Consider the following 16,836-nt stretch of genomic DNA (forward strand, 5'->3'; position numbering starts at 1 on the left):
TTTTACACAAATGTTAAACACGTTAGCACATGAATCAAATTTGACTGTCACAGGCATGACTAGAATTTCATTTTATATTATATTTTAAAGTATTTTCTGCTAAAGATTCATCGTAACATTTTTTTTACAACTGTTTTAAATTCATGTATGATGCAAGACAAATCACAAGAAGTAGAATAATTCAGTTTAAGTGGGACTACAAAAGCAAAAAGTAACTCTTTCATGGAAACATGCTGTTATCCTCCTTCCTGATATGACCTTAGACTATGTTACAAACATCTTAACCAGAACTGGCTAGGTCAGGAACTCTATTGTGAAAGTACTAACTAATGTGCATGGTGAGGTGGAAGTTATAATGCTCTGGGTTTTGTCTCATGGTGCTTCTGTTCACTCCATTATTCTTCACTGATTCACCCACCCTTGCCACTTCACATACACTTGTCCATATTCCTGGTCAGCCAGATCACCACTAGCTCTGTTCAGCTGCCTCAGGCATACTTGTTTACATCAATAAAACAAAAATTATCTGGCAATACCTAGAGTACAGAAACACACTGTCTAGGATGTGGATTAATATTCTAAATGCTTCAAACATGACTGCACACTAGTGATGGGTCGTTCGTTAACGATTCGTTCAAAAAGAACGAATCTTTGAGAGAACGAAATCTTGCGATTCGTTCGCGATGTAAAGAACCGGCTCTTTGAGAGCCGGTACCTTGAAAGATTCGGAAGAACGAAAACGCGGAGAGAACGAGAGAACGAGATGAGAGAACCGGTCACGCGCCCGGTCTGATTCGTTCGTAAAATGATTCATGACGTCAGGAGTCTGAAGAATTAGTAATCACAGCGTGCGCATGTTCACAAGAGCAAATGATAACTGATCAAATAAAATAGAGTAACATGAAAAGTATCTATACCTGAAAATGTCAACTGTTAAGTAGTGGTTTAAAATTGCTTTTTCACATTCACATACACAAATTTGGAAATAAAAAACTAAAAAAACAAAAAAAAAACCGTATGAATTAAAAAATAACAGGGAAAGTAACTACAAATGTTCACACTTACCATTTTTGGGTTAATTAATGTACTTCATTTGTTTCTCTTCATACTGAATTGCAGTAGTATTAAATTTTTGTCTTTTTTCTCTAAATGTGTTGGCCTACATGTAAACACTTAACTGTCACTAGAGTGTAAATAGCCTATATATTAATATTTGTAACTTAAAAAGTAATAAAATATAAATAATCTTGTTTCATATACGCAACTGTGATTCACTGGCTACGGAAAGCAATGTTCAAATTCAAATACAAAAAAACGTACGTAATACTCTAAAAGATGAACGAGTTACGACACCTGATAAAAGAGCCAGATCCCATACACAGAAAAGAACGAATTGACCGAGATGAACGAATCGTTCTGAACGAATCATCTCACGGAACTGATCCAAAAGAACCGATTCGGTCAAAAGATCCGTTCTGCCCATCACTACTGCACACACACATAAATGTTGACACCCTTTAAAACCGTCCATGTTTTCACCATTCTGCAAAAGATAGATTTATATCACCATTTGTTTTCCTTTAAACCATGTTATCCATATCTGTTCCAGAACATAACCACTCACCATCTTCAATCTTCTTACACAGTTTTCTAACAATTTCTATGCACTTGTTGTATTTTGTGATGTTAAAAATAGCATCAAATTTTTCCTTTAACGTCTTTGCTTCATCCAAAGGCCTGAAAAAAAAAAAATTAAATTATGTACTTACATTTTTTACCTCTTCATCACAAGAGACATGAATAACTTGAAAGTGCCATTGATCACTGAAGGATCATGCTGTAGAGGCGGGTAGGAGGGGACTGTACAACGCCAACACCTAGCACAACTTGCATTCATTTACGAGCTCCAAGTCAGTATACCAGTGGTTTGGAGACTACTTTGTTGGAAGAATATTTACATATATGAAAGCTTTCCTCCCCCTCCCTTTACAAGTTTTTTTTTATCATGTAAATTAAAGTTTTAAAATTATTCATAAAATTTATTCTATAATCAAATAACATAACATTTTTATTCAACAATCATACTGGTATCCTTTATCAAAAGAAATACACATCTGAGTAAAAGAAATAAAATACTATATGTGTTTGACTGGTCTAAAATATAAAATAATATTCAGATAATTTTCAGCATTGCTGTGAGCCTTAGTTTATTGTAGATGTGGTTTAAATGATTATTTTCAAAATATTAAAAAAAATTTCTTGACAAGCAAATTTATTGTGATTTTGATTTATTCACTAATTACTCTGAGAGACCTCAGAATTTTATGATGTAAATTACAAAAAATATAATTATTTTTTTTAAATTAATTACCTACCATATTTTAAAATAAAATGTCATAAAATCAGTAATTTAAGATAGATAGCAGATTTAAATTCTGACATATTCACAGATTATTTCATATTCAAAAGTATTGCAAATGTTCTATTCACACCAGAAAAGTGCTATTTGCTACTCATAAGTGCTACTAATAAGAAACTTATTTTCTATCTCGACTGCAAACCACTCAGATCAGTAGAATGAGATTTGAGGACGCCTGGTTTTTCTCACCGGCAAATTTATGTGACATATTATTACTAAACAAAATTTTGTTTATATTTGTTGTTTTGCTTAAATCTGATTGAGTTGCAAACAGATGTTCTCTTTTATACTGATGTCGGGGTTCATTGTTAATGGGCGCCACCTCACAAAAGTGGGCCTTCGGACCCTGCGAGACTCCCTTACCCAGAGTGTGACATGGCCTGTGTGGGGACGAGAAACCTTAACTTGCAAAGACCTGGTCCACTCTCCGCGTCCGAGACGCGTACAAGCTGACTTATCCTGTGGGCTTTGAATACCTGGAGGTCACTACCACGTGGCTCTTGCAACAAGTTATTATATTATGGATAGAATGCCCTACGGCAGAATCTGTAGATTGGAAGTTAGGTTACCCTCATGGTCAAACAAAAAAAAAAATGTTAGTTTCAAAGCTCTGAGAGTCTGAAAGAATTATTTATTTGAACAGTCTCCTGCATGAGACAGGAACCAATAATTATGATACAAGGTTTTCAACAGTAAAATAATATAAACAAAAGTTACAGATAAACGATGCTAAACGATGAAGTCCACAGGTGTGGCAGACGCAACGTTCCTCTGGGGATGGTAAAATCAAACTGAGTGGAAAGAGAAAATTAACTGATCAGCACCTTTGTACCCACATAGATGACAGTTACATTACATTGTATTCGTGCTGTATTCCTTTCTAGAGCAAGACATAATTACGTTCACAAAATTCAACCCTGTTATTTAAACTACAAAAACATGTTACATTATTGGTAATTCAAATATTAGTGGTTCAAATTATATCTGCGCTGAGGATAGCATTCTGAAATGTCACAGTCCACCAAGGTAAAATTAGCTGTGGATGAGCTGCTGGTTGAAAAAGAAATAAGGGATGGAATTTAAGTATAGTATTTTTATGGGTACGTGTCACTGAGGCTACAGCGCTCTCCCACCCTCTTCAGGGGTTGGCACGCTATTCAAAGTGGCTCGCGTAACCTCACTCGTTGCACACACCAGCGACCAACAGAACTAGGAAGGGTATGGGGGAAGGCGAGGAGTTGCTTCAGACTGTGGGGCGTAGCCCCTGGGTGATGTCAACATCATCAAATATTTGATGCACTTGGTCTTGTTTGGGGTTCTTACAGTTCAAACATGTTCTGGGACAGCAAAGAAAAAAATTGAAGTTATCCAAATTGGCAATAAAACCCATTTTATTGCAATATATATGTACTGTGAAGTTACAATATCGCACTGTATACATTTGTAATTATTTGATTATTATTTTGGAAGGTTATATTGAAGACTTGCTGGTTTATCCACCACAGTGTTCCTCAGCTTATACCACAAGGTCTGTGTCAGCTATCACCTCTCACTCTGAGCTATGACTCACAAAGGCTGTGCATTACAGTTTTTATATATACATCCCAAGCTGCAGACATTTGTTGTCTCATAATTACTTTTATTTTCTTCTTTCAGATATTTTCATGTATATAAGTGCAAAATAAATGTGCATGTAAGTGAATGTCCATCCCTTAATATATTGGTCATTTTGTGTGCACCATTGCATTGATATTTTAAGTTATTTTTTTTCCTTTTTAGTACGACTATATATAGTTACGCTCATCACTGACTTAATGATCGTGTAACATGGTACGGTATATATTTTTCATTGCTCTTTGCTAACCTGTTCCTCCTAGCACTGTTGCCGAGTACGTGGCACAAAGATAATATTTTGACTACATCTTGGTGTTGGGTAAGCCATTTTCCTGCACATCATCAGTGAGTTAAGTATCTTAAATGTATGATTTTGTATGTCAGTTGATTTGTATGATTCTGTATGTGAATGATTATGCGTTTGACCATTATCTTCCCTTATGTCATTCTGTGTTTGAATGATTAATGTCATAAGGTAGATGAATGGTCTTTCCTTTTTTGTGGATTCACCTTTACATGCAATGAAATATGAAATACATATTTTACTGTTAACTATATCTTCACACAATCAACTTTATGTAGCTTTGTCATGATCATATCACAATTCAGGTGAAAGAATATATTAAAGAATAACTAATAAGATTAAAAAAGGCTACATACAAATAAAATAAATAAATAAATAAATATATATATATATATATATATATATATATATATATATATATATATGTGTGTGCTATTGAATCATATACCTATTTTAGTGAATGATATTGAGTACCGGTCCATATAATGAGAAACATTTATTTATTGTGAATATTAGTGATAGAAATAGTGTTCATAAATTTATATAAGAGAGGTTAAATTTCTGTAAGTATTATTTATTTGCATAGCAAAAAATAAATTATTATTTTTAATCAGTGTATTTATTGAATTTAATTAACAATTAAAATTTATCTTTATGCAATTAAATAAAATTAATTAATTTTATACACAGATTTATATGAAAATTTAATACTGAGTATTTACCATTTAATTAAATTCTATAATTTTATAAAATTTAAACTTTACCAACAATATTTATAATATCAATCCAGTCCTTTTTATTATTTTATTTCTATTAATTATTTGCATGCAGAATTAAAGTTAGTTTAATATTATTTTTTATTCGGAGCATGAAAGTCATGAAGCATGGAATGCGGAGTAGCAGTCACTCACTGACTTATCATGCACAGTAAATTAGAATAAACATTCAGAATATCAATTTATTTTCATTATTAATTAAAATTTATCTATATTATTTTACTAAATTAAATAATTAATTTTATACACATGTCTAAATTAATCCTATACATAGTTACGTTCATCATTGACTCACTGACTCTGTAACGTCAAAGAAATATGTATACCTAGAAAACAAGTGTATCATGAATCACATAGAGATGTGTATAAAATAGAAAATTTAAGTGTAACAATAGAGTAAAATTTGAAATAGGCTACAGCTACGTAAGTGAAACAACCTTAATTAATAAATTGAAATGTTAGATATATTCATAAATTTTAATGGGTGCCTTAGGCACCTTACAAATAACACGCTTATAATTACTAAAAAGGCTATCTCAAAAAGTTTAGCTCTAAACGATAAACTGTGAAAATGTTTTCCTTTTTGTAAATCTAAGTTTGCGTCACTTGGAATCTTTTGATATTTTGTATTTTGTACTTATGCCCTTTCGAAAACCATTGTTTTTATTTTTTTTAATATATTTATGTAATTAAATTTTACATTGTTATTAAAAAATAATTGGTATTTTTGTCTTTTACGTATATGGTTGTACACCTGAAAGTTTTTTTGGCAGATTTACTTTTTTGTAGTAATGCCCTTTTGAATTTTTATATTATATTCTTATTTTGTGGTCACTTAATTTCTTGCTGCTAATATTATCGGAAAAGCAAATAACTGTCATTCAACTTTATTAAAAGAAATTTAATTTTTAATAAAAAATGTGTATATTACATTACAAAAGGCACTCTAGGTGCCTTACAACCTCCTAGTAATTATATTTAATAAGTATTAAATGTATTGTGATTTTCTCTTAACTTTTATACATTTGAAGTATTTTGCAGCAGGCAGTACTAAAGTACTTTACAATTCAACACAAGAATTGCCAATTTTGTTATTACTTTAACATAGACCAGAAGCTACACGGAAATTGCACCAGAAGCTGCAATAAGAACCGCAAGGATGGCGGCGAGCTTGCCACGTTAAGTAAGCTGAAAAACTTCAAACAGTGAGGCACCTGCAGTAAAGTCATTCCTTGTACATTAGGCTCCTGAGACAGTATGTTGATTACAGGGTTTGTCTGTAAAGTAATGAGACTAGGTCTGGTAAAAAGAATTTGTTGATCCGATCGGTACATATTGTTAAAATTCTTCAAAATAGTCTCCTTGGGCATCGATACACTGTTGCCAACGTGATTACCATGCTGCAAAGGCTACCTGGAAGTCAGCTGCCGTAACCTCTTTCAGAGACTCTGTGACAGCTTGTTGGATGGCGGGAACATCTTTGGAACGGTGACCTTTCATGATTCTCTTGAGCAGTGGAAACAGGAAAAAGTCTGGCGGGCTCACATCCGGGCTGCGGCAAGGTTGCAACCCTTATCTGGGCCAGGTAGGCGCTCACAATGATGGCGGTGTGGGCTGGAGTATTGTCGTGGTGGATGGAGCTTCCAGCAATCTGCCCGTTGTTTCTGTTTAACGAATCTGTGCAGGCGTGCAAGGACTTCTTTGTAGAAAACTGCATTGACGGTTTGTTCTGGAGATACAAATTCTCTGTGGACCATCCCACCCTTGTCAAAAAAGACAATGAACATTGACTTTACCTAGGCCTTCAACATTCTCGCTTTCTAGGGTCGCGGGGAGTTCGAGGTGTGCCACTACGAACTTTGGCGCTTGGTTTCGGGGCCGTAATGGAACACCCATGATCATCGCCTGCTATTACTTTGTCTAGAAAGTCCGGTTCGTTTTCTAACTGCCCCAACATCTCACGGGAAACGTCAACTCGTCATTTATGTACATGACTCAACACTTTTGGCACTAATTTTGCAGAAAACTTCCAAGTGATCAAATGTTTGGAAATAATTTTGTGAACTGTTGTTTTCAACATGTTTAGGTCTTCAGCCATTAATCTTACACTCAAACGATGATTGGAGTCCAGGAAGTTTTTTACTTTGGCCACATTTTCGTCTAAACCACTCATTGTAGGGCATCCAGTTCGCTCCATGTCTTCAACTGTCTCCCGTCAATTCTTGTACTCACAGAAGCACCGGAAAACCTTGGCGTTTCGGAAGTGGTTTTGCCCAGGTGAAAGTAAAATTTAATCGCGTAGCATTGCTCCAGCAAATGCTCCATTTGGGACGGTTTCTGCCGTGACAAAAACTCTAATACAGCTTGTGCACCACACATGATCCTCACTGCGTCAGAGCTCGGACGTGACTGCCACCAGGTCTGTGGTTTAGTTTACACCCCCCACCACAAATACCTCTGCTAGGGACCGCCCTCCAGGCGACTGGAGCTCTGTGGAGCGGCCAGTCTCATTACTTTACGGACAAACCTTGTAAGTAACTTACAACTAGTCCAAAGTAAATATATATCAACCATGTCTTCTTTGTTGCAGACATTATTAAAATATCTTCATGAGAAACTTGCCATGTATGAAAAAAGTGTTTAAACATTGAGTAATTTACTTCCTGAGGACTTCCTCTAAAGTGACTTGGAAACCAACGCAATGCATTTTACACACAGAAGTCGGAGGAAGGAGTGACGGCATTGTTATCACTTACATTTAAGTGCAAGACGACACCACAAATCTAGGGAGAGTAGTCGTGACAACCCGGACAGATTTGCTTTCTTTTCAAGCTGGTGTTTAGCTAATAGCTTTTACCAGCATGATCGGACCATTTTCTCACATTGGTGGTCGATGGTATTTGTGTTTAAACCTATCTTACAGAGATAAATTATTATACTGGAATTTTTTCTTGTTCATTTTTACTAATTTCTTTTTAAGGGTATTAAAATATGTTTACACAGATATAAACTAAAAAAATATACCATTTCAATAGATTTTTAAAAATTTGTTACCAGTACCCGTGTACCCAAATAAAAAAGTGTGAGCCCCTGCTAAATATGATACTATCCTGCCGCACACGGAGCGCGCAGGCTATCTGAGTGCCGCGGCGGTTTCCTCGTCGGGGTCACGGAACTTCGGCAATCCTCAGAACTCCCCTCCTGCTCAGTAGTCGGAAGCTAAAATGGTGCTCATCGAAGGCGGCTGTCCCAGCTAGTCTGGATGTTTCGACGAAGGTATCGAACTCATCTGAAGGAGTATATATAACCCTCCTCAGCTTGTTCAGAAGGAGAAGAAGGAAAGGAACCCAGCGGACGACGCCAAAGACTGCCATGCTGCCGGAACACCTCGCGAGCTACACTATTAACGAGATGCCTGCTGCCGCCGTCCCACCGATGATGTCAGAAGATGAACTTACGACTCTGGTGAGCCTTTGCTCGAGTTAAAGAAATAGACTGTATGTCTTCCCCTCCCTTGCCAGTTGTAGCACACATGCACAGTGTAGGGACAAAGCATATAAAACCCTTGGGTGCTGGTCCCTCTGTTTTATTTGGCTATTATTTTTTGTACAGTTTACTTAATTAATGCTTGACGTAAATTTTCACACAGCCATGTTTCTTTAATTTAAGTTAGAGTCCGTTAGCTTTTCTTGTGTAATGAAAACCAGAGGTCGGCATGTCTTTAAGTTTTTTTTTTTGTGAGTAACATCTTTTATTAGTGCATGGTGGTTGCACATTAACGTAAAAATAAATGTCTGTGCACCAGTTTATTCGTATTTTTGATTACTATAGCAAAAACTTCAGTAACATTAATCTTTGTGTGCTGGTGCCATTGAGTTTTGTGTCCCTCATAGCAATGATGCGCTAAGGTGCGTATCGTGCGCCACATTCTTGCTTGTTGATTTGGATTTTGTATTTCTTTATTTAAATTTAACTTCTATTTTCTATATGATTTGTCTTTCGGGGTCGCATACCTTTTTTTGCTAGTTATATTCACATGTCTGGCTGTAGCGTGCAATATTCCTTATGCCTTGTATTAATTAATTTGCCTTAAAGTTTATTTAGGCCGTTTGGTTTTCACTTAAATCTTTGGCTGTTAAATGTTTGTATTGTGTATATTGGATACATGCAGTATGACAGCTAACTTTGCGGTAAAGTCTAACCGGGCTGTGTACCATGCAAGCCCTGCAGTGTTGAGTTTTCTCTTGTGTGGTTTGCATTGCCACATAGTTTTTTTGGGCATATATGTCATGTGTATACTCAATTTTTATAATTTTTATACATATATATCCCATATATATTTAATCTTTTGGTAAAGTCTGTAATAACTTGAGTAAGAAAATCTATGCAGTTGCTTATTTTATTTACTGCTATGTGAGGGCATGCATTCGCCTAAAGAGACGTCATGAGTCTGTTTCCCTGTCACAATAAATTAGAATTGTTATCTGTTTCAGGAAAAACATAATTTTTTTATGTCTAGCTGCCTGTTTAGATGACGTGCTATTAACGTAATATTTTTTGTGCATAATCCCATGTTTGACTTACTGATAAATGCATAACATTTTTTGTGGCCTAGACTATTTGCAGATCATTACCATGAAAGTTTGCATTCTTGCGCACAAATAATATTAATTATTTTGTTTGTTCACATTGCTTTCCAGATATTACTTAAAGCTTTACAATGATGTATTTGTCATATTATACAACATTTATTTTCGATTAGCATCATCATGCTAAATGACTTTGTACCTGAATGACAGAAATGCATGCGTTATCCTTTTGAATAACTAGTTGCTTGTTGCCACACATGTTCATCTATTCAGAGTTTGTTTGTAAAATAAAAAAATAAAAAATAAATAAAAAACCTTGCTAATAAATTTTGAGAGATAAATTTATACATCTTAATTTGTGGATCACCAGTTTACTTACACGCTAAATGTCCCTCCGTCTGTCTGGAACACTTTCAGACCTCTCGTCTGTCCGCTGACTGCGCATTGGTTTGCATGCCATAGTTCGGGACTCTAACCAGGGTCAAAGCATTGCAATTTATTTAATTTAAACATCAATTCCTGTATGCATGCAAACATTTATTTTCTATTATCTTAGCAAAACCAGCCCATTTTCATCACATTTCTGTAAAGGCCTAATAACTTTTCAACAAAATTTTTGTATCTTACTCAAAATAATGAGTTATGCATTTACTGATGAGGAAGGTGAAAAATAAAGAAGAAAATTATAACAATATTTGCATAATGTATCAAATGTTCTCAAAATGAAAAAAATAAATAAATAATTATTTTTCAGTAAGTTAAAAAATTCCATTTTCTTAATGAAAAAAAACTTTTTTATTTTTTAAATGTAAATTAATTTGTTTTGCTAGTTTTCAGGTACAAATTAATACTTTGTTAAGTGGTGATATTTATTAACCCCAGATTTTTAAAATTTATTATTAACTATGAAGTTAGTTATATACACAGAGAAAGTAAGTTAAAGATTCCTTTCAAAATCTTACAATTTGCGAAGCATTCTTTTCCTTAACTTTGAAATGTTTACTTCTAATTGTCTAATATTTCTGTTGTACACTTGGATGTTCACTAAACGTATTTCATATTATAATTCCAATTTCATTTAGTAAAATTTAAAGTAAATACTTGTTAAATGCGAAACACAGCCTTCATTATAGCAATTTCAATTTCTGCAGTCTTGTGCACTATACACAAAAGAAGTAATAGCGCAACATTGGCGAAGGGCGTCAATGCTCGGCCATCCTCATTCACCTTGTCTTAACTTGCCTACAAACTGCACTTGGTCTGGAACAGACGATGTTCATCTCTGACGTCACGTGGCGTGAACTGAGAGTGGGGAATCTCATTACAACCCTGAAGATTATTGATGCACTGTAACTCTAAGCATAAAGTCAATGTCACAAATTCGTATGTGACATGCTTAAGTTCTAAATTTTGTGAAGCTGCTATAATTAGTGTAGATTGGCACATCAGTTATTCTTGTGAACATATGATTACAAAGAAATGTATCTTTGAATGGGTTCGCATACCAGTAACATATTGGACATATTAGAACATGTCACAAAACAAATAAATACAGGTTAAATGTCGCTGCTCATTTCTACCATTTCGTCTTCATGAGATTGCAGAAGAGATGAAAAAAGAAATAAGTAAAATAATAGTTTGATGTACGCCCTAATACTGCAGGGAGTTATCACCACACATATAATATCTAATTGCTTATTATAAATTTTTTAATTTGTTCCCAGCCCCTTTTGCTCCCTCAGTCGCTTTACTTTGTTTCGTGTGAAAAACATTCTCTTGCTTTACCATGAGGCTGAACAAACTTATGAGAATAATATTTGAAAGTGATGGATACACAGAGCATGAATCAAAAAAATTTCTGTTAGTTAGAGATACAGAAAGGAAAAAAATATTGGCAAAGCACATCTGTAGAATAACCCCCACCGGATATATTCTCTAATAAAAACAGTGTTAATACCTCTGAGGAGAGTAATAGATAAAAATATTTAAACAACGTTTAAAGGTTTATATATATATATTGAAAACTATTTTAATTTTAATATTTACCTAGTATTTAATAAATAAGGTAGTTTCATGTCATTGCTGGGCTCAAAGTAAAATGTGGATATAGGCTCCGAGCAAGTTTCGGAACGTGCTCTTATGAGTGCTTGCTCTATGGTGAGTGACTTCAGCCCTGGGATAGTCTTGGCCAGGTTGCAGTGAGGATCACAGCTCAGGAAAATGGCAGCAGTGTGTAGATCGAGGGTGGGATGGCTATAAGATAGGCCATTGCAGGAAGTGTTACGAACGTGTATCTACTGGATAAATGAAATGTAACTGTCACGTGCAATGAAATAGTGCATGTTAGCATGTGTGCTTGTACCAAAGGCGTTTCAGAGCCGCAAGTGGAAAATACAGACAGGTCGGCAGCTATGGGTCACGGGTTCAGTGCCGGAGAACCTCGTCAAGGGATCTTTTGGAATGCTGTCTCAAATAGGACTGCATATAAGAGTCGTGTGTAACAGACATTGAGGAACAGCTGAAGAACCTTGGGCGAGTGATATCGTCGTACCAGCCGATCACTAGGACTCATTAATGATCAGAACATGGTGGTAAAATTATTACCATAAAACAAGTAAGTGTAGCAGTCAACTCGAGCAGGGATGATCGCACACACCCTACAGACATAATTTTACCCTCGCTGGGGTTTTCCCACATGTTGCCGACCGACAATGCCACATAAATTTCCGCTTGCAGAGGGACAAGTTTCTGTGGGAAATGGTGGGTAATTCCACATATGATACCCATGTACCATCCCAGGGTGAATCAGATTGAGCAGAGCAACCATAAAATTAAGGCGCACCTCCCATTGCACCTGTCAGACGACCACACACAGTGGGATTTACACATACTGGAAATTATATTCTGCCTGCATTGGCATGGTAATGCAGCTACGGGCGAGACCCTACTGTATCCGCAAGCTAGCGGACATACACGCAGCCGCCCGACACTGCCAAGCCGCCTATCAGGCTCAGATAACTCCCGTAAGCACACGCCCACCTCCAGAGCTGATGGCCGACCAACTTGTTTATGACTATTTGCACCCCCTTTCCACAGAGAATCGTAATTTCTGCGCAGGTTTGACTACAAAGTGTATTGGACCAATCCTAGTGTTTAAGAGTTTTTGGGGCCACGAACCATAGTTGTCCAACTACCAACAGGACGTGCAGCGAAATATTACTGGGACTCAGTGAAGGTGGCAGCCTTGGTACAGGACAAGCTGATGGGCAAAAACAAAATTGAACCTGCGAACCAGACAGCTGAAGACACATGTGAACTCGGCCACATTAACAACACCGACGGGGTGGCAGAGATTCCGATGGTTCCCAGAGACGGTACCACCTCACCAGCTTGCTCCCGACCCGACCAAATGCAACCCTGGCAACTGTTCCTGAAAGCAGAGAGCAACACGCCCACATTCCACTGGTTCAACAACAGTAGGTACAGATGCGAAGATCACAAAAGTACCTTCTCACCTAGTTCCCTAATTTGGAAACCATATGATGGAGAACAGCAACTGGACACACTTGTAGGACAGAGCTCTATGGCCCCTTCACTAGTCCTTGACAGAGTCTAATTTCCACGTGAACATCGAAGAACCTTCGGAACCCAACACGAACATTACCGAATCCACGGGCAAAGCAGCAGTGACAGAAACTGAAGTACCAGCGCCACATTAAAACCTATGGCCTCGCAGGGCAGTCGAGCCACTCAGATGTGGCAACCAGGGGAAAAACAACGACCACCCCCCCAACGCAGAGAAAGGGCAGCACACAGCAGAATCAAATTAGCTACTATAGTGATGATAGAAGGAAGGAGGGGGGGGGGGGGGAGGCAATAGAGGTTGAACATCCCTTAAGCCAGATGTGTCTTGACCTGCTCATGCACCCCACCCCATCTCTGCCCGACAACAACCTCTATGGCCATTATGTAATTCCAACCCCCGTCCTCCCAAAAGAGTGTGTGCATCATGTGTTTCACTCCACCACCGAAAGAGGCATTTGTAGAGCCTGTGCCACGTTCCCCAAATAAAATTTAATTAGCTTATTAAAATTATTATTGTTATTTTATACTTTTTATTTTATGGCCCAAAGTAATGATATGTCACAGGTAAATTTAAATATGGAGTGGCGCTATGTGCACAGAATTATGAATGAATCTCCCTCAAGCAGTTTTTTTTATTAAACTTTAAATTATATAAGAATTTAAATAATAACTGTAACCCCGTCTGGATTTTAGTGTGTCTTGTTTGCATGTTGAATAGTTTATATTTTTGAAGCTACGGCACAATTTCGAGTTCACCCAGGAACTTGCTCTTTCTAATTTCTGGACTAAATTTAAACCGATTGCATGCCGTAGACTTCTTTTCTCCTTAGTAGTTTTACTACATAGTTTTAATATTGCTGAGTAATGGTTATGACAATACCTGCCATGTGTGTTTCACTAAGAGACTAAGGCTAATGGGTCACCTTAAGAGCCTATGTTATTACCATCTACTACTACTGCAAGCAGAGTGCCTGACGCTGAGAGCGAGTGAGTTTCCATGGTCGGATATACTGAAGGCACTAGCACCCACGCGGGTCACGTCATGGTTTAGTAATTCAGAGTCACAGCTGGGTCCTCGTGTCCATCCACATGGTGGTGCCCAAGGCTTTATAAACCAACTTCCACAACTGTTAAGTACGAAAATGCCCCACAAAATTAGTACTCTAGTTCCCTTAAAACCATTAGTAGGTTAATCTATGACACACACACTATTTTGATTAGGACAGTTATTGAAAAAATTCCAAATTTTGTCCAGATAACTCAAAGTAGACCTATACATAACTATACATGTATGGTATTTTATGATTAGTTTGGGTACAAGTATTTCTTTCTTAATTTAAGTTTGACGTCGACCAGGACCAAGCCCTCCCTCAAGTCCGATATGCCACACTCTGCTTTAGGCCCCTTCTCCTCCCACCCTCCAACGTTCGTGTGCATGTGCGTGTGTGTTAGTTCGCCACCGCAAGAGGCACGCATAGAATCTCTGCCACGTCCACTAATGTTTAGTTACCTAATTACTATAATTGCAATCTTTACTTTTATTCCATTTCCAAGTGTATGTGTTTCAGGCTATTATAATGACTGAGCTGCACCATGCACAACCCTTTGGGAACAAACCTTCACTCAGGCAGTTTATATTTGAACTCAAGTACTAAACAAGCAAATATACAAGTAATATTAATACTGGTTGGTACTGGTAAATTGGTTTCAAAAACTTAAAGGATTTTGTTGTTGTAAGTATCCTCCTGTAATTTTTCAAGACCTGGCAGTAATTCAGAAGCTTCCTGCGGCAAAGAAACCTTGAGCGCTCCCCGGTCTTGATTCTCTCTCAACCACCGCCCGGAGCAGGAAGCAACCACTGCACCTCGGCGACTTCACAGTTTAAATTACTGTCCATTAGCATTTCTTAACCATATTCTTTATCTTTGAGGCCTATTGCCGGTGGTAGACTGCTTTATGTAACAATTTAAGTCCAGTAATGGTCATCTGAAACGCGACAACGAGCCTTAACATCTAGACCAGGTGACATGGTACCCCGGTTCGTACCTAGGCCTGTTGAATTATTGCAGTTGGCATTTTTTACAGTATCGTTGTGTGTGGATTATTGTTAATGACTTCTCATGTGGAATACTGTGTAAACAAAAACCATCTTACCAGATTGTCCGCTTGACCACGTGCGGACAGACCAAGATGTGTGGAACACCTGGAGAGCCCAGTGACGATGATGATAATATTAATAATAATTTTTATTTCCTCTTTTTATTACACTTTCATTATCGTTAACAGTAAGCCCGCTAATAGGGTTTTAATGAGACCGTAGAGGAAATCGAGTCTAGCACCCACATGGGCTACGTTATGGCCAGCAAGTAGTCTTCAGCCTGGTTCATGTGCCTATCCGCGTGACTGCACTCCAGTTCACTACTAGTAATCCACCTAATTAAATAGGCATATTTCCCAGACATCAAGTGATTACTTCTAATGCAGTATCAAATCGAAAACCCTAAAAAAATTTTCTTTAATTTTTTATTAACATTAATAAATTTGTTAAAAATATATCACTTATATTTTTTTGTGTTATCTCACGTAGCTCAAATTCTAATAGACTACTAACACAATGAAATCCAAGAAAAATTAACTCACCAACAGGATTCCTCTTGATGACAGAAAATGACATGATTCAGTATTGGCTTTGACACTCCCAGGGCCACTGACAAGACATTCTCATTACCACAACGACCCCGAAAATCTCTGTTCTGTAACAAATTGACACCAAGTCAAGTTTAACACAACTAGTAGTGTTCTCTCAAGCAAACAGCTTGTAGGATGTAGTTCTGTAAGGACCATATCACTATGAATAATTAAAAATAATTGTTTGAAAATGTATATAATATTTCAAACTATTCTTGAAGTAAGAAATTATGAGCATATACACAGAGCATTAGGCCATCATAGAAAACCAAGACTGATAAATACATTAAAATACTAGACGACCCGGTGAACTTCGTACCACCTAAAATTAATTTGATTGTAACTCTTCATAGCGATTATCAATCCTTATCAGCCTTCCAACTCTAATTCATTGAGATCGAGAATTTTAGTCCAATTGTGTAAGGTTTAGGTTTTGTTTGGTTATTAAATGAAACTCGTTTATAATTTAAATAAATTCAAAGTATTTTATTTACATGAAAGATAAATGCAGTTAACATCCAATGCAAAACTTTCCAGTAAACTACATATTTCGTTGTTTTTTTTCGGCGCGTAAATAAACAAAGATGATGGCTTTCCAGCACGCAAACACACGACATACAGTTGTCCACGCGCGAAACACGGAAACTCCAAGTTAATTCCGCCAACTTCAGTGGTCATGGGTGCGGTTCCCATGTGAAGTAGCTCCCTGCGCATTCAAATAACTTTGACAACCTATGGCAGCTCGTCCTCTCCTTGGCATTGTAATGAACACTGTAAAACAACACGGAATTGTTTTCATAATCACTGAAATCTGTCGAACTTCCCTTGAGAACTTTACAACTTATTATTAACCTCAAACTT

General features: G+C 36.8%; 1 protein-coding gene across 1 annotated transcript in view; it reads right to left on the reverse strand.

The window, feature by feature from the left end:
- Positions 1-16,836, reverse strand: part of LOC134531661 (DNA repair protein RAD50-like) — a 280,275-nt gene that overhangs the window by 221,423 nt on the left and 42,016 nt on the right. The window contains exons 5-6 of the mRNA XM_063367439.1: positions 15,928-16,040; positions 1,625-1,737 (exon numbers count right to left, since the gene is read on the reverse strand). Of these exons, the coding sequence (XP_063223509.1) occupies positions 1,625-1,737; positions 15,928-16,040 (226 nt within the window). The remainder of the gene's footprint in view (positions 1-1,624; positions 1,738-15,927; positions 16,041-16,836) is intronic.

This window comes from Bacillus rossius, chromosome 5 (assembly GCF_032445375.1).
Source record: "Bacillus rossius redtenbacheri isolate Brsri chromosome 5, Brsri_v3, whole genome shotgun sequence".
NCBI lineage: Eukaryota > Metazoa > Arthropoda > Insecta > Phasmatodea > Bacillidae > Bacillus > Bacillus rossius.